Consider the following 24496-nt stretch of genomic DNA (forward strand, 5'->3'; position numbering starts at 1 on the left):
TTTTACCCTCCACTCATCCTTTTACCAGCGTGTACTTTCTGCAACCTCTGTACTTAGCATTTTCCATCACACTGGGTATAACATTATGCATTAACTTTTTGGTTTGGTTTTCTAGCCATACGGCAGGAGTTGAGTAGAATCAGTACAACATAATGATTGCAAAGCATTTGGACGGTACCAAGAATGCTAGGAAGATCGGATCATTTCTAAGTGTACCAAGGTCATGCAAGATGGTGAGAGAGGACACCGGCACTGTCTTTGTTCTTAAACCCTTTTTATTAGCAGACTCAGCACACTTTGAAGCTTGCTGCTGCCTTGGATTCGCTTCATTTTAAAAGTCTTAATCTAAAGAATATTAAATTTTAAATTTCTGGATTTTTTAGATTTCATCTGACACTGCACATTGGATTTGTCAGCCTTTTTTGTATTTTGTATTTGCTTATTTAAATGTATTACCTTTCTTTTTAGTAGTAGATAAGAACACATGTGAACCATTTGCTTTTGATAGATGACTTCAAAGTAATTTTATTAGTAGTCTGCAATGTAAATGAAGATCCTTTGCCAACAGAAATGTATTGTGGCATCACCAGAAGAAAGAGAGACATGTTAGTTGTCAGCCAACAAGTTCTTTGTCTCAGAGTTATCACAATATAAAAAAATGGTACGTCAGTGCATCACAGTATCTGTGTTCATATTGGTAATAAACTGTTTATTGTCCACATGGCCCTGCCTTTCTTTGTTTCATTCGTCCCTTGAGCTCCCACACTTTTATGTCACTTGTGTTGACAACAAGAGGAAGGTGACCGAGACTCATCGGGGGGTGGCAGCTCTGCCCAGCCAGCACCGCAGAGCGCGAGGAGAGAGCCTGGGCATCTTCCAGCTGGTGCAGTGGCAACAGCCCTGCCTGCTTTTGCAGGGAGACGTGGCTCTCACCTGCCCAACCCTCCTCGCACCGCTGGCTGAGCACCACCTCCTGCAGTCAGGCTGCGGCAACCTCAGCAACTTTTTGCCAAAGTCAGTGAAGGACAGCGGCTTATGGCTCTTCTCAGGCCACTGCTAACTGTCCCACCGCATCTCCTGCCATCACTGAAAAAACCCCAGGTCCCATCACCTGCACTCCTAAGGGCTTCCAGTAAATAGAACAGAGGTATTTATGCAGAACAAGGTTACCGAAGGCATTAGGAGGATGTAAGCTGAAATTGCTGGCGCAGCACTGCTGAACTAGAGGCTTGAGGGGACTCATTTGTTAGTATCATCTCATGTGTCATTTGTTAATGATGTTGTGCAGGTCTTGAGCTTTATTTCACAGAAAGTGAAGTCAAAGATGTGAGTGCAGGACACCGAACACTAAACAGCACGTACGCAGTCATATCTTTCAGGTCATACAATTTTTTTTTCTTTAGAGCCATTCTTTCCACCAGCGCAATCTTGGGAATTTCTGCTTGACTTAGTTTGGCGCAAGCTTTACATGCCAGTAGTCTTGATACCATCTTCTTGATAACTTTGTGCAAAAGGCAAGAGATTGGAGTTCAGCTATTGAAATCTGTCAGATATTTTCCAAGCCCCCTGCTTTGCTTCAGGCCTTCCTGAAGATTTTGTTTTAAAAGCCAGGCCCCAGGAACAGTTTCGGGAGCAGAGCCTGGTGCAGCAGCCCAGGAGAGCCTGTGCTTGCCCCCTTGCTCGCGTCCCCCGGAGCTCACGGAGCACGGCAGCAGGCAGGAGGGACTGGCCTGTCCTGCCAGCCACAGGGGACCCGGGGCAGGAGGTGGGGTGGGGCGTGCTTGGCCATTAGCTGTAAAATGTTACTTGCTTTGGCTCGGAGAGCGTGGGGTTGTCCTTCTGCACTCTTCAAAGCAAACCAATCTCCCTTGTAGAAAAGAGTCTTCTTTTTTACAAGGTGGTTATACTGTAGATTAAATATGGGAAAAATGGGAAAAATCTGAGTTTAATGCAATGGTGAGCTCCAGACAGAGCCTGATGTCTGTTGGCTGTTTAATGCCAGCAGAAGGCGAGAGCCAGGTTAAACATTGGAGTAAGATTTCCACGTGGGAGCTAAAGCAGGCAGACATTGATGTGCACCACCACACGACAACCCCAGGACCACGAGAAGAAGCCTTTCCAGTATGAAGAACACAGACAAGCGTCAGTAACAGCAAAGATTATACTGCTCTGGTGCATAAATCTCATACAGTAGCTCAAGCGTTTTTTAATTATACACCTATTTAATGGCATACCTGACAATGGCAAGTACTTTTCAAAACTGCTGCCTCTCAGATGATCACAACCATTCTGAGAAACTCTCCCATAATCTTAATTAAGCTTCAGGAAGTTGGGGCCTGGCATGGTTCACATTTTCCTTTGGAATGTGGCATTATGCCTAAGGTCAGTAATAACTGCGTTGTAATTAGGGCTAAGTGTACAGTCTGGATACGGTGTGCCCCGCTGTTAACATCAGCCACCTGCTGTAAACGAGTTTTTCTTACTTTCTCCTACCTTTGCAGGCTTCACATAATTAAGACATCATAAGCTGAAGTTTGCACAGGGCCACTTAATAGCTGTGGGAGCAAGGTGCGCGGGGGGTGGAAGGGGGAGCTCGGCTGGTAGGGGCAGGGGAGCAGTCCTGGCACCACTAGCGCTTCGCTGGTTCCCTGCGTACGGCTCCAGCAACAGGGATGCGTAGGGCGGCTTATTTTTTGCAGTAGTGGCACTGCCGGAGGATTTCCCCATCCCAGACACTAAGTTTGCCTGTTGCCTCTGTAGAGAAGAGCGTCCTTTCGTGCTGGGCTTGTTGAGCTGCTGCAACAGGGCAGGCCACAGGCATCTTACACGGCAGAAATCAAAGGGGGCATTAACCTCCACTCTGACCTACAATACAGCTATTTGTTCCTCCTGTCTCCTCTTGCCAGAGCATTAGTGAGGCCACACAATGAAGGAGATCTGGATTAATTTTTAAGCAAAGAGAATAAAACTATACATAGCATAGTTTTCTTATAATGGAGAATAAAACTATATATAGTATGTATATATATAAAACTATATATAGTATATCTAAAACTATATGATATATAGTTTTATTATAATGCACTATGATGTATGGTTTTAGTAAAATGTACTTTTAACCCAGACCCATACACCCTGCAGTTACAAACAAACAAACAAACAAAAAACCCCACAAAAAAACCCCCACAAAAACCAAACAAAGAAACAAAAAATCCCCCCAAACCCCCCAAACAAACCCTTCTGCCAACATTACTGGCAGCGGCAAGGACAAGTGCCCATGGAGAGGACAGGATCACAGCCTTGTCCAGCAGCACGCACACACATTGAAACTCAGCTTGCAGCGCACATCTGCAGGCACCAGGCTTCCAGCCACTTCAGATTGCCTCTGAGAGGGAGACTGCAGAGCAGGAGGGCTGGGGGGCTGCCTGGGCAAAGCAAGCTGGGACCATGACGGAAATACTGATGGGAAGCAGGGTACCCTCTGTTTACACGACAGCTTCTGTGTCAGGCTAGGCTAGTAATCTATAGACCATATAGGGACTGCATCATGCAATAGCTGAGGAAGGGAACTACAGAAAGGTCATCCTCCATAGAAGAAAAGGACAACAGTCAGATTGAGGAAGATAGCATAATCTTTATTATGGTTTTTACATTAACTTTCTAAGTTGGCCAAGAGAGTTGAGGCACAACTTGCTAAGGACACAGGAAGTTGAATTATGTGATCGTGGAGTGTCAGCAGCACTAAAGTAGCAATGGAAAACTGAAGCTCCCTGACATAAGCACTGACACAAAGAAGTTAATGGAGGTTCCCACACTAAAGACTCTTGATTTGGGAGAAAAGTCGCTTTAATAATTAAGACATAATGTGTGAAGTATGTTCTTCACTGAAGAACCAGTGAAGTCTGAAGTGTCAGAAGAAGTCCTGTTCTTCTTTTTCAGAAGGACAACCCGTGGACCAAAACAGTATCTGTGAATGAACTGGTATTCAGCCCCTGCTTTACAAAGGACCTTGTGCTACTGAGCAAGCCTGGGTATTTACCCAACTGCCAAAATCAGACAGATGAGAAAAATGGAGGAAGGGGAAATGGAGGAGGAGGAACCCAAATTGCAGCAGGCTAGCTTGGCTGCCCGGTGTGCCAGGCTGGTGAACAGACAGACTGACTCACTGCATCCAGTGCTGTAGGAGGAAGGAACAAAATTGTGTTTATTTAGGAAATCAGGCTTCCCAGGTCTAACAGCATACTTTGAGGAACCAACGAGAATGCACAATAATCCTTTTCTTTGTTACAGACATGGATTTCCAGAAGAAAACAAAAAAGTTAAACTGTTAAGAGTATAAGACGACCATTATAGATCTCTCTTTTAACCACTTAGTAAGGATAGCAATAAGTTGTCAGCTTTCCAGGGTGGAGGGAACTTATTAGATGGCATCTGAACTCCTGATTCCCAAGATATTGTTCTGCTTGGGGACAGGTATGGTGATTAAGGTTTTTGGTGATACAGAACTATTGACGATAGCCAAAAGTTTATAGTTGGAGAGGACAGGCAGGAAGATTTAACTATTCCAGTGGGTGGAAATGACAGATGAAGGTTAATGTCAATAGCACAAACTAAGACACATAGGGAGAGAAACAACCACAGCTCTATGTTCCAGGGATATCCCCTGCACACTGTCACTGATGGCTTTTATACAGCTTTTATATATAGTCACGTGCTTCCCAACTGTCAAGTTGGTGCCCCTTGAATGAGAGGTAAAAAGTTACAACTATTCTGAAAGCAATTAGGAACAAATACCACCATAATGTCTCCACGTCTTCACTGACACATACTTCTAACTCCTGTTCACACAAAGGAGTATAATATAGAGAAGACCAGGAAAGATGATTAGGAATACCAACAACCTTGGTAAGCAGCAATTAAAAATAGAACCTTCCCACCCCCAGAAGGCCTTACAGTGGGGAAAAGTATGAGAAACATGAAGTTATGAAAAGGTGAGGGAGAGAGGACCACTCAGTTCCTCCAGGGGCACATCCATCCTGCTGATCAGGCAGTGAGTGGAAGACTAAAGGAAGGGTTTATCCACACCACAATTCGGCTCTGCCACTTAGCTACACTGACTATTAGATCCTAAGGATAGAAATGGATTCAGAAAAGGTTTAGACAAAGCCCTGGAATAAAGGTCAAACAGTAGCTACTAAAATAATGATCCAAATGTACAAAAATATACATATATTCTATTGCATATACAAAATCTCTGCTACCAACCATTATCAGAAGTAAGATATTAGATTAGACAAGACTTTGAGCTAAAGGCACCCTTGTGTTTGCCAGAAAGTATCATTTACTACTGTGTGCCAATCCTCCCTGTTTTCACAGTCATATGCACACAAAGCATCTACATCTAATCTGGCATGAAGAGAAATCAGTCCTAAACTACACACACGCATGCTCACACATACATGCGCCAAGTATTCTCTGCTGCAGACCAGGCCAAAACTCAGGCACACTCGGGCCAGGAAGTTAATTCTAAGCCTAGACCAAAGGTTTGCATAATCATAGCTCACTCTAATCTAGTTTCTCAGGGTTACATACACAAATAATCTTTGCTAAAAAGTATCAGTAGTCAAAAATAGTGCATCCAATTGCTTCATTTCCACAGTCATCCTCTCAGTCTAAGGAGCACACACCCATGCTCCTTCAGCACGCACAAACATCCTTCTACTTCCACACAAAACTCAAGGCATTGAAACAAACAGAACAGCAATGCAGCAGCCGGAGCTAGTCCGTTAGCTTTCTTTTGCCAGCTTGCATAGTCTCTTAACCCTTGAATAAGGACCGATACTGTCATCAAAAACAAAGTCCCACAGAACTCGAATCCAGGACTGGTGATGTGGGAGGTTATCATAATATTCTGCTGCGATCTTCTTCACCTGGAAGAAGAAGAGAGAGAACGAGCTGTTTAGCTGCACAGTGTCGGGTGTGTTTCCGCCTTCCCATTCAGATCTGATAGCAGAGCCATAACTTAAGTTACTTGTTACTGCTTGTGAGCTTCTGAAGTTCAGCCAAATAAGATGTACTTAAACACATTTAGATACTTCTTAGCAGATTTCTGATGTAAGTTTTGCCTCACAGTGTCAGAATTTGAAAGATGATGGATCTCTGCCTTCAGTCAGAACTATTTTCTCTCATTTGGAAGGTAGAGGGATCCCCACAATGAGATGACAGTCTCCACAATGAGATGACTAATCCATTAATCCAGTTTATAAATTGCCAAGACACCAACACATGGTATTTAAAGCTCCGTTCAGCACTTGTAATACTTGTCTGCTGAGGGTTCTGGGTAGGAGAGACATACCAATTGAGAAAATGCCAGACACAGCCTTGCCTACTCTACGGTTTCTTTCCTCCGTTCTGCTACCGTGATGCAAATCTGAGACAGGTTCTTCCAGCAAGCAGAGGAGATTGCAGGGGCGGTCTGTTCTCCTCAGTCTGGTGTTAAAAGTGCTGCACGATTCATTATGAGATCACGAGTCTAATAAAACTTCATCCCTGTTACAAATCCCCAAGTCTTATGACTGTTGTCATTAGAGAAGCACTGGATATCATTGCAGGTGGCTGGTAAGGACAGAACCAGAGGACAAAGAGGTTTCAAGCCTGTCAGGTTCAGGGGACTATGAGGATTTCTCAGTTATTAGTGGTCCCTGCTCCAGCTAGATGCTCTGGGTTTTGAACACACTTATGAAGCAGCAGAGTCTGTTAACTATTGTACACCTGCACTTAAGCTGCTTGGGCATGGTTTTATCACAGCTCCACCTCCTAGGCAAACAAAGCTATTCTAGAGTTTGTCTTGCAGGACAGCATGGTTTCTCTCTTTAAAAACCCTGCAGAATTTTAAAGCCAGCTATGCTGAGCACAGTAATGGCTTCCAGTGAAGGTCAAAAGGGTTACACACAAATTGTCATCCAGGAGGACAGTCTCATCAGCATCCAAGGTGTAATGGTGGAATCTTAACAGAGCATTTTGACTGTATGCGAACAGGTAAGAATCCCAGCAAAAGTTAAATTATAAGCCAGCACTGCTCACTGCTAGTTATTTCATTAATTCAGCTTCCTAGCAGACACTTCCCTGTGAGGTAGGTTGAGTAATTTACAAGTTAAGATCTTTTACCTCTGTGCCTCTGCCCCTGTGCACTGTGTGTTTATGGCATGGTAGTGCCGTGTTGGAGGTGGAGGATTCACTTCAGGCCTGATTGTATTCTGCCTTTCACTGAATACCTCTGACTTCCTAATAATTGCCTATATCCTGCTTTAAAGGCCTGTACTTCAAATGTGGTTCATTTTCAATGGGATTCAGGCAATATCAGCATTTCCCCTTGGAAGTATTTGTTAATGACTGGAAGAAGAGTGATTTCCAGGCACTGGGTAAGATCTCTGGAGATGCAGATTGAGTTCCCTGCACTCCTTGTGTAACCACAGTCAGAAATAATTTAATCTGGGTTTTGCATCCTCCCTTTTCCCATCTGGGTCATTGAAATAGTCAAAGGATAAGAGAAAGGACTATTTAGACAGTAAACTCCCGTGACTCCCTTGAATGAAAGCCACTAACAAGGTCTTATGCAGACACAGGTCTCAGATCCCCAGCCCCAGAAGCTTCACTCCAGCTCTGACATGGTCACTCCCTAGCACAGGGAATGCACAAACATTCCCTCCTCACCTCCATTTTAGATGTTCTTTGTGAATTTTGACTTGCAGTAGTATTTCAACCCTCATCTATACTAGCCAAGTGTATATGGCAAGTCTACCATTGCCCTCTTCTTCAGAACCCCCATATATTTCTTGTCAATAGACACAGTGATCTGAACCAGACATGTTTTCTCATCTGCTTACATTATTCTGCAGAGCTCTTGATCATGTTGGACTCTGACCACTACAAGGGCTTCAGAAAGTCATTCTGTATTGCCCCTTGCACGCAGAAATGGAGGGCTGGAGGATCACAAACACCAATTCAGTTCCTAGGAACAATGCCTCAGGCAGTGGCTGTGCCCTCTGGCACCAAAGGCTAACTAAAAATGACCCCAGTGATGAAGTAGGAGAAATGGCTCAGAGAAGAGGCCAATAAACAGCCTGTCTGTGTTCAACCTAGTCGTTTCCGTACTCTCAGCAAACGTGAGCAGCAGCATAGTCTGGGCATAGTGCTGAAGAGCTCAGGTGGACACAACATGCAAGTCTGGAACATTGCTCTTAAATATATTCCATACACATATTCTGCAGTTGTATTACAGATTTAAAAGAGGTACCTAGAATAAAAGTATTATTGGATAATTAAGATGATTAATCAAAATACCCAGCAGGGAATTTTGAAGCAGATCATACACAGCATATTCTGGAAGCAGGCAGCTCAGTCATGGCTGGCAAGCTGCTTCCCAGCATCAGGTGGTGGTGGAGTTGCCTGTTCACCAAGCACATCTGTTTAGCACCTTTCTGCAGGGTACAGTGGCAGCTCATTCTGCATGAGAAGCCCACTATGGAGAACACAAGAGATGACCAGGGGCTTGCACTAGAGTGTGTTACCCTAGATCAGCTGCGGGATAGTGACTCACACCTACACGAAGTAGTTCTTTGCTCCTGCTTGGCTTTGTCCCCAGCAGCACCTTGAGCAGGAAGGCAGGCAGCACTTGTACCACTGTCAAGGTCCCTGTGCTCTGGGCAGGACAACCATATAGGATGTACAAAAACAATGGAGAGAAGGTAAGCTGCAATAAAATATTTGTGACAAAGGAATGGGCAAAGGCAAAATTTAATGAATGCAGTTAGAGGGAGGACGTCTGAAGGGTTTTCTTATGGAAAAGACAGGAAGTTTGTTAGGTGCACATTCCCATTTTGCTGTCACATGGCAGGAGAGAATTTTAAAAGTGTTTTGTCTTTTACAATGGATTAACACAAAAATGTTTCCTTACAATAGGTCAGGTGGTTTTGTCATGTGTTGCAGCATCTCCATATTTAAAACTCCTTACCTACCAGAAAATTTGGGGAAAATTCGCTCCTGACCTTGCCCTCAAGCTCTCCATATTGCATTGGAGATGGTCCATTTGCTTCAATTCTTCCCTCTCTTTCTCCTTACAGATTTCAACTGTAAGTCTTAACTCATTGCTAGTTTGTGAATGGAAGTTATCAAGAAAGGATAACAAGAGATCGCAAAGTCAGCAAGAAGCTTATTAGGCACTTGGCACCTGGTGTATTGAAGCTTTTCTTCAAGTAGATCAAGGTGGTAGGTAAGAAATCACATATTTTAAACTGAAACTTTGCTTCTGGTTTTGTGCTTGTAGAGCACAGCGACAATCCTACTCCATAGTAGCAGATATAGGCACAAAAGGCAACCTAATATTCCACCACGGCTGTTATAGACCCTTTGTCCTGGGGCTATACAGGAGCTAGAGATCCTTGTGACAAGAAGCTGAAAAATAATGTTTAGAATGCTAGAAGGCATATTACAGAAGTTCCCTTCATAGTCCTTGACTGGGGGCAGGAGGGAGAGCACTCAGGCTAGCCCTCCTGGCCATCACAGGGTTAATGAAATCTGCAATTCAAAACCAGCCCATCTACCATGTTTTCCAGTCTTGTCTGTCTAATAAATCTGGTTTCATACCATGTCTTTTCCTTTTCCCACAAGCTTAATGAGTAACTAGTTTGCCTCTGGTAACATTGCAGTTTTTATTGCAGTTTGTAGGAAGAGTACTGAGTTTCTCCTTGTTCCCCTGTCCCCTCTCTCCATAGGTAAACTCAATCCTTCAGATAATGAAGAATGGATCTTTTTACTCATTTGGTAATCAATACAATATTTTATAGTTATAAAGCTTCATTCAAAGACTGATCTAGTCATAAGTCTATAGGGGTTTTTTTAGATCAGGTCCTTCATTATAATGCTAAATTTCATGGTCTCTTGTGTAATATCTCATTATACTAGTGGGACAAGTTATTACTGCACCTCATGTCACTCATCTTTATTATCTATAAGCTTACAGCACAGCCTAATTCTTCCTTTTTCAAATCTGTCACACTCCTGGGATAAAGGTCTTTCCAGTGGCAAACACATTACTCAGAACATTCTGAATGAGACACCTTTAACAAAGGACAAAGCTGAATTTACTTTTCTGATAAGCAAGTGGAAGAGCCAGTTACTTTCCAAGATTAGGATCCAGTTACTCTCTGATCCTATTTCTCCCCTACTCTCAATCATGCAGGAACCAAATAAAGATCTTTCTTTATTCCACTTTCTACTTGCCAATAATTAAAGATAAAAGTAGCTATACTGAGAGGTCATCCATATTACACATTTCAACTGTTAGCAGTTCAAGTGCCTAGGAGACTAGATCTGAAAACACTAGACCTTTGCTGAGTGAAGAATTTGCTGGGAGGTTAAGCAGGGGAGAGCAAGGGGAGGTTTCTAGCCCTACCTGTTATGAAGTTCAAACATTAAAGCTGTCCAGAGAGGATCTGTCCACTTATCTGCTTCCACCAAAGAGGCAGACAATTTTTCTTCTCAATTTGCAGAAGAGAATTACCAACTTGTTTTAACGGACAAAGGATTTTCTACAGTAACTGTTTTGCCAAAGGATTTTCACTTCATAATAGCTTTTTACTTGTAAATGATCACTCGTCAAAGACTCCCAGTTTTCCATAGAGTTCTGTCAGGCAACAGCGATTGACAAGCCTGATACCTCCTCCACCAGCAGGGCAAGTCCCAATTGCCCAAGAGCTAGAAACACATGAACATGAGCCCATGAAATTCAACTAATAACTCTATCCTCTTTACACAGGAGGGCAGACACTTCCAGCTGCTGCACTGCCTCGAGGAATGAGGCTGAACTATTTGTGGTGTGGGTGGGGAAGAGCTTTTCAGGTCTCAATCAGGTCTGGAGCAACAGTCCCAGCAAGTTCAATTAGTCACTTACCTCCCTTGTGTAAGATAGAGAGCTAACCTCCTTTTCTTCTATTTACATTTCAGTAATCTAAGTATCTAAGCCTATCTAACAAGTTTGAACATTTGAAGCTAAAGCTAAGCTCATACGCTTCCCAGCTGAGCTATCAGGTGTATCAGCAATGGGAGTGCCTGACAGGAGAACTTCACATGTGAACGTGGGCTGCTTTACCGGCTCCTCTGAACCCCACCAGGAACGGCCAGCTTCTCCAGGACAGACCTCCAGCAGTGAAGGAGGTGAGTTAAAAGAGGACTGCAGGCGATACAGAGACTCCCCATGCTCTTCTATACCCCAGGAAAGTCTCCTCTTGTTCTGAATCTCCTTTCAGTCATTGTTTCTCTCATGAAGAACATTAACCCATAAAGCAGGGTTTGCTTGGATACATCGTAAAAGTCGTACATGTCATGCAGTAGCGGGGCGGTCACAGCTCCTGAACCTCAACTTCCTCAGCCCTACCTCCACCTCATGAGGGTGTACAGTAGCAGCCCCCAACTTTGTATCAGACAAGAGACAGAAGATGTTTTCTTCCTACTATGCCAGAGGATTTGTATGCAGGAGTAATACTCCGAAGTCATGTACCTCTAACACTGTGAGCACCTGCTGAGGAACCCTTGTATTAAAACCCAGAAGAGCAGCTACATACCTGGAGGGAGATTCAAAATCATTCCTAGACACCTGGGCTTTGCAAATTTGATTCCCACAACTGATAAACCATAAACAAAAAGGGACTTGACTTTCAAAAGAGGAAAGCTACAGCACTTTACCAATGACAGACGAGGCATCCTCATTTTCTGTGGGTGGGGCAGCAGAGCTAAAACAAGTCATGTAGAGCGGGGCTTTATTTTCTAGTGCTATTTGTGTCAGGCTGGAACATGCCCTGATATTTATGTCATCTCAAAAAATAGAAATACTTTTGTTTGATGTTAATCAAGCAATATAGTTAGCAGATTGATCATTAGACAAATTTCAAGTAGAAATTGCCACCTGTCTCATTTTAGATGCGCCTTTAAAATTTCAAAGAGCCAAAGCCTAGTGGCTAAGTGAAGGAAGTGGAGAAATTTAGAGCATTGTTGGAGGATTTTATCATGCAAAAAGTGTTACTCAAGCCCTCTGAGTCTCGGAAGTTCTTCTTTCCTTCAAATAAACTAAATGCTACAGCAGTTTGGCAGCCATTTCTTTCAATATCCTGCTTAAAAAAGGAATTAGAAACAAATCCAAAAAGCTTTCTTCTTCTTTCCTTTTTTTTTTTTTTTTAAATTGATCCATTGCTATGATTTAGAGTGATTTCTTTGAGACAGTTTAACAGCTTTTATAAAAATCCAACTCACTCGTGCTCATGCCATACTTACCATTGGCAATCTGCATCCAGGAATGCTGGGGAAGTCATGGTGCTCCATGTGGTAGCCTACATTAAAGGTGAGGCAGTTCAGAGGTCCATAATAAGAGTATGTCTCATAGCCTTTTAAGAACATGTAGTGTTCTGCTATGAAGTGCCCAGAAATGGGATGTACACCCATACAAAGAATTGTACCTGCTATTAAGTAAACAATAGGTTTGAGCCCCCAAAGGCAGTAAATGATAAGGTCTATAGAAAACTGGACAAGAGCGTTAAAAATTTCCATCCGTGTAATTGCTTTGGGGTTCACATACAGTGGTCTCAGACTGTAGAACAGAGGTTGGAGGAAAAGCCAAAGCAGTTTCCGAAGTGGCGTACAGAAGAACCAGCCTTCAAAGTCTGTGGGAATGTCCACATCCAGGTTGTCCCCACCAAGGTACCGATGATGGTCAATGTGGTACTTCTTGAAGGAGGCAGAGTAAGGGATGCCAATTGGCAAGTTGGCAAAGACTGCAAACCATCGGTTCCACTTGACCTGCTTGTTCCCAAAGGCAACGTTGTGTGAAATATCATGGATGGCTAGGGTCAGCGAATGGTTGATGCAACCCCCAAAAGCGTAAGCCCAGAAGAAAATCCATTTCCAGGATAAGTCTTTCACCAGGTAGCATGCTAGAAACTGCATAAAAACCATTCCAGATACAACCCACTTTAAATGTGGATCTGGTCCCATCAGAGCCTTGATCTCTGGATACTTTGCTAAAGGGAAAAATGCAGAGAAAACCTCATTAGAACACAGCTAAGTAAAAATAATCACCACTGGCACTCTACTTTTATAACTGTGTGTTTGAGGCCCTAGTTTTATAAAATGGCAATACCAGAGCCGAGTTGCCACTGCATTGAAAGCTTTACTAATGTATGAGCTCCATTCCCACTGGCAGCATCACACCCAATTGAGAGAGAGATCTCTTTTTACTATATAAAGAACATACAAATATATATATAAACTTATACATATATAGTTGACATATACATATTTCAACAAGAGAGAACGAGAGAGAACGCACACCTGATGGTCAATATGTGGCACCATGTGCCTTCACAAGGATGAATATTAGTATGCCTAAACCCACCAGATTTAAGCTCTAAGAAGCACCGTCTTTCAAGTTTTCAATTTCCTGTGCCTTCTTTGTAACCCTTTCCACACTGTTGCTTCAGACATACTAGCAAAGGAAGAGGGCTGAGCAACAGGCTCACCAGGTTTTTGCCCCGTGGTTAGATGACAAATGAAGCATTAAAAAAAAAAATTCCTAAGTGTTTGAGTGTTCACCAGTGCTTACAGCATGTACAAGTCTTTGCACATGGTAACATCACAAGAAAGTCAGTAATATTATCAGGAATTTGTAAGACACGGAATTTTTTTCTCTGTTCCCATTCATTAGCCTGTTCTCAAGTCACATACCAGAAACGGGCATGAAAGTCACATAAATAATCACACAACAGCTTCGTGCATCCTCACAGATACTGCAATACAGCATCAGGCAGACGTGGGCTAGGCTTGCCAGGTCTGACCCATGTCAGGACAGGACCAGCTTATTGATCTTTAGTTCTACTAGCCATTCATTTGTCCTTTTAAGAAGAAAATACACAGAAGTACAGCTTATCCTCTAGGAGCTGTTCATTGCTTCAGGTCTCTTCTTCACAAACCCATACTTCTCACTTCCAGTATTAACTTGCACATGAATTTTTCCACTGTTTTATGGCTTTTACTCACCTACCGACCTCTCTCCTTTTACTCATACTCTGCATTTCTGAGTTTACACAGCTACGACTGTAGGAGAAGTCACTCAGTCTGGACCCTGAAGTTACACAGTGTGTCCCTGTAAGTTTGATAGGCCCATTTTATGAATAGAAAAGTAAAAATGATCTGTCACTGTATGATACCAATGCAATAAAAACATTATAATGATTTGCATCTATGCAGCTGTATATACTATAAACAAACGCAGGAGCCAACACATATAACTTCATGTGACCTTGCAAGCAGTGGCAGGTACTGAGTGCGGGACACAGAGAAGGTTTCTATAAAAGTGAACCCTGAAAAGTCTGCAGAAGTTCAGAGAGATGAAGCACTACTTAAGGAAGCAGGCTGATGTGGGCATGTTCTGCAACCATTCAAACAACTTTTGAGCCTGTTGGTCAACTTCAGGCCAGCTTAACAGAGGTTAGAGACAATCAAGATTAGACAGGTTTTGTAGAAGATGGTGAGAAAGGGGATATTCTCAATTCTTCCCCTTGTGAGGACAAGGGAGCAAAATCACCATGAGGATTATTGAGGCAGGGGAGAAATTTTCTAAGTGGTGGGAAAGCTCTAGTAAAAGTTCACATCTTTCTAAAGTCAGACAACCTTTCTGATAAAAATCTCTGGACAGCCCAAGAGGTCTGCTGTTTTGGTTTTGCAGGTTTTTAAATTAGTTTTCATGTTAGAAATTCTAACGTGCTAGAAATAGTTCTCTGGTACCTAGGCAGGCACCAAAATTTTACACAAAGTGCTGTGATATCCGCTCTAAAGAATAACTTGATATAATGACCTGATCAGAATATCTGTTACAGACATATAATTTTACATAGCTTAGTGTCCTGATTAGGAGCATCTGTCCAAAGCCCAGAAAACCCTTCAATAAATCAAGCCACCTCAAATTTTCAGTCATGCAGTTAGTAGAGATAAGTTACTGCAGTCACCAGAAGAGATGAAGAGAAGTAAAACAACCAAATCTGTTCCTCAGCCTGGTCAAACTCAGGCCACTTTGACCAAAAAAAAGTTTTAATGGGATGGGAAAATGACTGAGCAATGCTTTTTATTGTAGTTTGAGAACCTATTTATATTGTTGCTTTGGACCTATTTCTTTTTGTTGCAGGTAATGAGGATTGCAGATTACATTTAAGAGATTTCAGAGTGGTAACTGCCAACTGGCAGCAAGAATGTCTGCAAGCAGCAATACAGGTAGGTTGCATTTATCGCAGGTGACAGCTATTGAGTAACTTGCTAGGGTTTAATATTAAATTCAAGACATGATTAACTCCTCTCCAACAGCAAATTTTTGCATACTAGTTAAACCACAGTATTGTGTCTTTTTATCATAAATAGTGAACCCTTCCCACTTCCATGGCATAGAGAAACCACAATAAAGACCACCTTCGTTTCCTACACACTGCACTTGGAGAAGTAAACAGACACCTACTCTCCACTCTTGAGACTTAGAGTTTCACACTAGGAGCCATCTGAGCAGAGATTTTCATCATGCTGCTCCTTCCTCAATCACTTCCATTTTGGTTTTCCTTAGCACTTTCCCATTATAAAAATGACCAGCTTCTATACAGCCAGAGTCCATCACTTCCCAACAAGCACTGGGTCAGGGCTAATACATGATGATGCCCAGAAGATGTAATCTATAGCAAGCTCTTCATTATCCACAATCATGGCATGGAAAGGGCACAGGAATAAGAGAAAAAACCCCATCATTCCGCCACTCTAGATAAGGGTGTGTGTGGGTGTGTGTGACAAAATACCCCACAGTTATATGACCACATGGGATGAGGGTTTGCCCTTTAGAGTACAATAGGACCAGGAGAGCTCCAGCTACTCTGATGTCTCCACGGGACACTGTCCAGCCTCCAGCTTGTTGGGAAAGTCTGTTAGGTCAGCCTGGCAGACTGCTTATCCACGCGTCCTGCTTCCAGCTTGTCCATCGTCCTGCCATTCAGAGGGTGGGGATACTGGTGTAGATGTACGGCAGTGCAGAAGGATGACACTTCTGTCCCAGCACACCACAAAAGCAGCGCAAGCACTTTAGCAGTAGTAGTACCCACTTTAGTGGGTAGATATAGTTAATAATTCTGCCCAAACTCCACTGTGCCTATAGCATAACCTCAGAGCAGCTGAAATCCGCACCATGATGATGAAAGGCAGCATTTCTCATTTGTACAACAGTGTGGATGAAAGAACAGCAGTTAAGAGAGAACAAATGCTGGAAGTATATTTTCAGAAGCATTTATGATTCTGAAACAACTCATTTACTGAATTAACATTTCACAGAGATCACTCTACTGTTGTGCATAAGCATCAGTCACCCTTCTAGCAGCATGCCTCACCCTGAAATGCTACTGACAAATTACTCTGACTAGACATTTTTTTCCTTGATGCTTCTCTCTGGACATCCAGGACCACTCACCATAGCCCTACAGTCATGCTCAGTTAGGGCTGGAGTAATTGTTCCTGGAGAAGCTGTCAGTCACTAGGTCCTGGTGTTCCTCCTCCTCAGGAGACAGTGAATATCTTGTTCTGAATCCTCACTCATCCTCTATTCCCACTGACAATGCTCCTGAGATAACTCAGCAGAAACCCAGTTAGACCTCAGTGATGGCAGCAGACACAATTTCTCACTGATGTGACATGACATACTTAGCACTTGCACATTTTGGCATACACAGGATTTGGATGTGGCAAGAGCATGAGCTGTCCACAAACACAGAGGTGGTGGAGGTTTAAAGCAGCAGCAGCCCTGCCCACATCCTTGAGAAGCTAGTAGCAACAAGAGAAGAAATGTGATTTCTTCATCTTCCTTTATTTTGACCACAAGTGCAGCATACAGGTATAGTCAAAGTGGAGATATTACTCGGTATAAGACCTGTTAAAGAAAAAGGGGAAAAAAAAAATCTCTGTGCTGCTGCTACTGTCCCAGACTATGTTCTATCAACTGCGGGTCCCTGACAGAACAAGTAAGAGACATCAGGCACAGGATGTTAGCTTTACTACCCTGCGCCCTACGTGGGAGCTGGTATTTGTCCTGCCAAAAAAAACCCTAAATCAAAAGAAGTCAGTTTGTTGACATGATAGTGTTTTGCTTTATAGCAGCTCAGCTCATGAACATGCTGATAAACAGCACAGCACACTTGAGTCCTCGGTACAGGAAAGACATGGACCAGTTGGAGCAGGTGTAAGGCTCTGATAACAAGTGAATGCCGCAAACACCCTTCTTGACATGGGCAGGGATGGGCTGATGACGAGAGAGTGTTGGCCAAGAACGGAACCTGTGGAGGCAGGATAATGTCTTGTGAGCCCATTCCCTTATTCCTGAAATGTGTAAAGACCATTTGTCTTCTGCACGTGTGTGCCTGTGAAAGATCATCGCTCACTTGGTCAGCTCCGAAGGGCAGGACAGTGAGAGCCCCAAGACCCCCACAACCCACCAACTCATTTCTAGAACATTTCTGAACATTCTGAGCACATACTGTGCCTGCTCAGTGATGACAGACCCCCACCTATGGGGCGGGCACATTGGGTTATAAAAAGGGGAAACATAAGTTTTCACCACGCGTCCGCCACCTGAGGACTACAACTACAAGCAGAGAACATCGCTGGATCCAAGGGTGGTGATATCTTTTCTCTTTTCCTCTCTCTCTCTTTCTTTGTCTCTTTTCTTTCCTCCGTGCCACTCTCTTTGTCTCTAACTTCATTTTTGGCACATTACAGTAATATCATTACAAGTTTTGCTAAGCCATTATCTTTCATAGTTCCGCTAAGTTGTAAGTATTGTTATAACTTTTGCCAAGCCTCTATCTTTTGTAGTTCTGCTGAGTTTTAAGTAAATTTGTGATTTGTTTGAACCTCTAGAGTAATTGTCATTACTTCTGATTACCGTGAAGAGAATTAAAAAGTTAACCTCACCCTAACCCACTGAGTGGGACGGGACAGCAGGTCCAGAGGAGGGCCATAAAAATGATCAGAGGGCTGAAGCACCTCTGCTGTGGAGACAGGCGGAGAGAGTTGGGGTTGTTCAGCCTGGAGAAGAGAAGCCTCCAGGCAGGCCCCATTGCAGCCTTGCAGTACTTAAAGGGGGCTTATAAGAAAGATGGGGACAGACTTTTCAGCGGGGCCTGTTGCAATAGGAAAAAGAGTAATGATTTTAAACTAAAAGAGGGTAGATTGTGACTAGATATAAGGAAGAAATTTTTTACAATGAGGGTGGTGAGACACTGGAACAGGTTGCCCGGAGAGGTGGTAGATGCCCCATCCCTGGAAACATTCAAGGTCAGGTTGGATGGGGCTCTGAGCAACCTGAGTTGAAGATGTCCCTGCTCATTGCAGGGAGGGTTGAACTAGGTGATCTTTAAAGGTCCCTTCCAACCCAAACTATTCTTTGATTCTATGATTAATTCAAACCATACAGGAGCCAGGACACAGGTAGGACACACACAGAGGACAATGTGCACGACAAAAGCTTTTGGCTTTGCAGAGTCTCCTGCCCCCTCCAGTATGCAAACTGAAAAGAAAGCTTTTTGGCCCAACTAATTACACTGAAGTTTTGTGTATCCAGTGTGCAAGGACGAGGGTCTTAATCTTGTATTTGCCACCCACAAGCTCCTAAATTGCTTTGTGCTAGCTGGTCCAAGGGAGCTGGGTCACCCAAAAGTGGCCACCAGAGGCAAAGCACCGCAGTGGTGCCACATTGCTGGTGTCGACAGAGATAGATGGTGTCAACACATCACTATGACAGCAGTGATGATGTTTGTTTACAGTTGTTTACTAGCTGATTCAGAGTAAAGGGATGCAGGAATGCTAGAAAGAGGGCTTCCAGCTCCCTCTCAAACAAAAACCTGCAACATGGGGTAAGATGAAGCCTTCAGTTGCACTTAACACATTTTCAGCAGAAGACCACAAGCACCTAAAACATTGACTTTCTGCTCATGTGATTTATTTTATAGGTGATCCCCACAGGGAATTGGCACGAGCACTGAGATAGCAGCTATTCTGAATATGCTCATCAAAGAACCTGTGCATCAGTGGCAGCACTGTGCCCACATACTGCAGCATAAAGGGGAAACAAAACACAGCTTCTTTGCCAGAAGCATATGTAATTCAGAGCTTTGATTTAAGCTAAGGAGATATGCATCTTGCACATTTCAGTAGGTACAATTTATCGGAATTTCATAAATGGTAGGTTTAAACAGGCAACAGAAGAGTCAGCTGGAAGAAATAGCAGACTAATCCCTAAATAAGTGAGCAGAGCCGGAAGTTATCATACTCAAATCAGCTAAAAGTTAAAAAAGCCAAAAGCCATTTTATTTTGTTTTGTTCTACCTCCTCTCCCCTCCCATAGGCTAACATCTCAGCCTTTCTACAGGATAAAGCACATATAAAACATTTGCACCATCTCCACTCCAAAATAACTTGCCAAAGAACCAATCACATAATTATTAATTATTCTTGGATGTAAGATCATATTCAGATGCTCCTAGCCTACCCTGGGCAACACTGATTCAGCCCTCATCCTCAGCAGCAAACAAGTGCTTCTCTAAGGATCCTATGAGGCAAGACATTTTCTGACCAACCTACAGTAATTTAATAAAGTTAGATCCAACCCACAGCACAAATAAGATCTCATTCTTTCCATGCCATGACATATTGCTCATTGCTTGCATATGGAAAACTGCAGGTGAAATGACCATTCATTACGTGCTTATGATGTTACCAGCATCTGAGCAATGATTTTTTCATCTTAAGTCCAGAAAAACACCATCAATTCCCACCGTGCAAGACCATAGCTCTCCAAGTCTTTCAATCCGACAGACCCTTACTGCCACTAAAGTAGAAATCCTATTTCTACTAGAAGCAGATATCCTCTCTACATTATACCCTACATTACATCTCCCCCTGATAGTATTTGTATAAGACTAAGCAGATCCAGATGAAAAAATTTTCTTCTGTCTGGTTAGTTTTTAGCCAGGTCTTTCTCTAACACAGCTCGCTGCAGCATTACACAAATCTCAGTCCTGACACAAGATAGTAACAGGCTTTTCATAAACAAGAGGGTGAGAGAACAGCAATGAAACAATTTCATAAACTGAAAAGCGTGAATAACGTGTTCAGGAACACGAATAGCGTGATCAGGGTCGAAGTGCCAGCTTGGCAAGAGATCTCCACTGTAACTTAGAAGCAATTGGCACCTAGACAGTACCAAGCACTAGCTACATTTTAATACCTAGAGTCTAAGAGGAAGATATTACAAAGAGATAAGGGAGAAAGTATCACCTCTCCCTTGCGCAAAATGTAATCTATTTGCTGGTATAATTATAGCCGTTGGGAATCGCATCCCTAGTGTGTTCATCTAGTGCAACAGTGTCCTACCACAAGCTAGCTTCCAGCCAGCCCAGCTGATATACGCGACTCATAGCTCTGCTGCTCAACTGAAACAGGTTGCCCAGAGAAGTTGTGGATGCCCCATCCCTGGAAGTGTTCCAGGTCAGGTTGGATGGGGCTTTGGGCAACCTGAGCTAGTGAAAGATGTCCCTGCCCATGGTAGGGGGATTGGACTCACAGAGTTAATACTCAGGCATATTGTCACTGATTACAAAAGTCTTATAGACACCTGGGCTACTAACTCTCAAGCCAGGACATACAACTTTGTGACAGACCATTATTACCTCTCAGTTGCTCCACAGAAACATATTGGGGCAACAGCTCAAGGAAACACCACTTATGTAGCAAGAAACTGCCTTATGTGTTTGTCAGTTTGCCCATATTTTTTTCCTTAATGCATAATTTCAGTTTGTGTTTAAATCCAAGTAGCCATGCCTGAGAGAGACCAACATTTCAAAAAGCTGCAGCCTAAACAGAAAACAGTCAAGTTTCAGTGCTTAGCAACTAAATCATTAACCTATTTGGGAGGAAAATACTTCCTTTACCAGCATGGAATGCTTCTGTCCCCAAGGCACTGCTATATACAAAAATGTAAAATACCTTCATATTCATAGATGTTTGTTCATATATATGTAAGATTCTTAGAGTGCACTCCAGCTCAATAGACACTAGACACTTTGGTAAGTACGTACTCTCGATACCAGGGGTTTGCTGACCCTCGGGCTTTGAATAATACAGTGATGACCATTATACTGATATCATATGGGATATGGTGATAGTTTCAGTAACTTTTGGTAACAGTTTGGTATTCATGACAGTAGTTGCATGATCCATTCTGCCCTGTCAGACAGACACGCATTGTTCTGCCCACATCTTCCATGTCTCTCTTTCCATGTCATATTTCTCCATGCCCTTCCTTCTGCTCCCACAGCTGGGACAGGGGGAGCTGCAAGGAAGGAGATGGACCTTCATTCCAATTGCTCATTCTGAACCCAAAGATAGTGGCAAAACCTTGCAAGTATGCAGTTGAAAGGTCCTAAAAAGAGTTTGCTGTGGCAAGCGCAAGGCAGTCCAACCACACTAGTCTCTCCTTAAAATACAACTTCGTCACGGTTTGCAGTCCCCACTCTATAGCAAGATTCCCTGCCCACGCCAGGGTGGTTGGAACTAGATGACCTCGAAGGTCCCTTCCAACCCAAACCATTCTATGATTCTGTGATCAGGAAAGCAAGAGATTAGCAAGGGCAGAGACCCACCATACACATTCCTACTTGTAGCTCACCAAACCTAGTTGCCTTGACTGAAAGGATGAGTAGCATGACACCAAGAAGCATCAATATAAAATGACTCTCTATCATGATTACACAGTAAAATAATTATTATTTTCCTGGATATAATTCAAACCTGGACCAGGATATTCCACCACCACAACTATACCAGAAACATTTTTGTAATTTAGGTTAATCCTGGATTAATCTGTTAGATTGTGGAAGAGTTAAGAAACTACACCTAGTTATCGTAGACCCTGAGCAGCACCTCAGCCACAAGCTCTAGTGCCTTCCTTTATAAAAGATCTTTAAAAACTTTATCTTTCTTAATAAAATATTGAAAATATATTTTCAGGAGATATGCAACAACATTCTTCAACAATTCTGAATTATTAGTTCTTCTTAGAAACTCTCTTCAGAAAAGCCCAAACCCCCAAACCAAAAGCAAAAACCTCCCAACCCCACATACTCATGTACGCAAGTTAAACGCTGCGTGTAGAACATAAAAACACGAGAGTGTACCTTGTCTCTGACAAGCAGTGGAGACTTTCTATTGTTCTCTAGCAAACACGCACATCCTCATTTATTTTATTGCACTACCAAGACACTGGAAAAACTTGCCTGCAGGAGGACTCCCAGCCACCCCCCGCGCAGACCCGGGAGCGCTGCCCGCCCCCCCCGGCAGCCGCCACCGGCCCGGGGCGAGGTGCGGGGCGGGTTGGACGGGAGCCCCGCCGCAGGTGCGGTTGATCGCCCGGCAATGCTACCTCGCCACCGCCAGCTCTGCCGCCCGTGTAACCCAGCTCGGTGCAGCGGGACTCCGTTCAGCCCCCGGCGGCCTCGCCGTGCCCCTCCGCTGCCTCCAGAAGGCCAGGCGGCGTCGGGACAATTCGGGAGAGCAGCACCCCCCGCCCGGAGGAATACACGCCTCCAAGCTCACAGGACCGCAGCCCCCGCTCTCCGCAGCCCGGGCGGTGCCCCGAGCCGCTCCCAGCACCGACAGCGGCGGACCCGGCACAAACCCCCCGCCCCTCCCCGTCCAGGGGTGCAATCCAGCCCGGCTGCCTCCCCCGACGGCGGCCGGTTCCGAGCCCCTCGACCTACCCAGGATCTCCTTCCTGCGCTGCGTGTGGGGCTGCTCCGTGTAGACCCACTCGAAGTCATCGCGGGTGACACGGTTACCCATGGCTTCCGCCGCGCTCCGCGCCGCTCCGCGCTGCCCTTATAGCTCCGCGCCCGGCGGAGGGGCGGCTCCGCCCGCCTCCTGCCTCCGCCCCGCCGGCTGCCTCTCGCCTCCGGCGGGCACCGGGGCTGCGCCCCGACGGGGCGGCCGCCGGGGGAAGCTGCGCGGCTCCGTTCGGCGAGCAGGGAGCTGGGGGAGCTGCAGAGCCCCCCCTCGGGTGTGCAAGGAGGGGCCGGGGGAAAGAGGGTGCCTCAGGGCTGGCTCGGGGGGCAGGAGATGGGCGACCGAAGTTCGCCATGCTGTAGGGACCTCGAAGGCAGCCAGGCGAGGAGTGTGGGGTGGGTGGTGGTTTGCAGGGCAGCAGCATCCCCATCGTGCTGCTGCCACTACCGTGGGGCCCACCAGGGGTTAACACAGGCACTATGTCCCTCCTGGGCGGCCTCACAGCGCAGGGGGGTCATCAGCATTGCAGGCTGGTCCCCGGGCTCTTCCAGACAAGGATTTTGGAAAGCAAGGGCAGTCCAAACGCCATAAATGCAGTGCCATAAATCCAAATTCTAAGCAGAATGTGACTTAGGGCAAAGCCCAGTCATGTGAGCTCCTCCCAGGGGTGGAAGACCTGGAACGGCGCAAAGATGACCAACGCCTGACACACATTTCCTTGGCACTCTGACAAATCCTGTGTGAGCTGTTCCGGTAGCATCCAGCCCTTGGCTGGGTCACGCTTCACTCCTGAGTCTGCAGCCCATTTCCCAGGTCCGGTACCGTCTCCGCTGAAGTAGCAGGAAATCACAGTGCTTCCTTAGTAAGGAAGCCAGGCAAAGGACTTGCTCACCTTAAGACTAAGGTAACCTTGCTAACCTCTCTAGCCTCTCTGATTCACAGGGAGAGGAGTTACATGTGTTATATGGTGATGTTTCTCCACACACACAACCCAAAATTAAAGTGCTGCTCTTGTTCCCACTATGCTATTTTACAAGCCCATACCTGACCTGCTGTCCATCTTCAGGGTTCACTATCCCTATCATTACTCCTTCCACTGACAACATCCCATTTGGATCAGCTCCACACTCAGAAGACGCTTTGGTTTCATTCTGTTTCAATATGAATCTGTCTTCCTCCATACTCTCTTATCCTTAAAAATGCCTATCACAATGGGACATTAAAAGGGGCAAAAAAAAGCAGCCTTGCAAGTGTGAAATGTAAATATTTTTCAGCAATAATTTTTGCCTGCTAACATTGGTAATATTATGACCTCTTACTTTAGCCTAGCTTAACTATTTAAGACTGCTTGGTAGCACAATTGCATGAAACGATATGTGTTAAAAAAAAAGAAACAACAACAACCAACAACAAAACAACCCATAAACCCAAAATGCTGCCACCCAACTGCTAGAAAGTTTTAGGAGGCTTTTTTGATTCTTATTTTTTCCTCCTGAAGTGGCCTAAATTTAAACCCTTGAATGCTTACAGGTCCAAAGCAGGTTGAGTGGAAGGAGTATGGTGTAGCCTATGCATGTACGGTGCAGCTTGC

At 44.3% G+C, this 24496-nt stretch overlaps 2 protein-coding genes across 10 annotated transcripts in view; one reads left to right on the top strand and one right to left on the bottom strand.

Annotated features, from left to right (window-relative positions):
• The window catches only part of EVL (Enah/Vasp-like), a 158532-nt gene extending 157813 nt beyond the window's left edge, over window positions 1-719 (top strand). For all 9 annotated transcript variants that reach the window (XM_054828582.1, XM_054828587.1, XM_054828589.1 and 6 more), the window contains one exon: window positions 116-719. In XM_054828582.1, coding sequence (XP_054684557.1) covers window positions 116-153 — 38 coding nt within the window. In that variant the 3' untranslated portion in view covers window positions 154-719. The remainder of the gene's footprint in view (window positions 1-115) is intronic.
• Window positions 720-3617: 2898 nt separating this feature from the next.
• On the bottom strand, window positions 3618-23025 carry DEGS2 (delta 4-desaturase, sphingolipid 2). The gene is made up of 3 exons (XM_054828591.1): window positions 22884-23025; window positions 12328-13070; window positions 3618-5930 (listed from the first exon to the last, which is right to left on the bottom strand). Exons 1-3 carry the CDS (start codon window positions 22963-22965, stop codon window positions 5787-5789), a joined length of 969 nt encoding a protein of 322 aa, XP_054684566.1. The 5' UTR covers window positions 22966-23025; the 3' UTR covers window positions 3618-5786.
• Window positions 23026-24496: the final 1471 nt, after the last annotated feature.

The sequence above is a fragment of the Grus americana genome, chromosome 5, assembly GCF_028858705.1.
Source record: "Grus americana isolate bGruAme1 chromosome 5, bGruAme1.mat, whole genome shotgun sequence".
In the NCBI taxonomy this organism is placed as follows: domain Eukaryota; kingdom Metazoa; phylum Chordata; class Aves; order Gruiformes; family Gruidae; genus Grus; species Grus americana.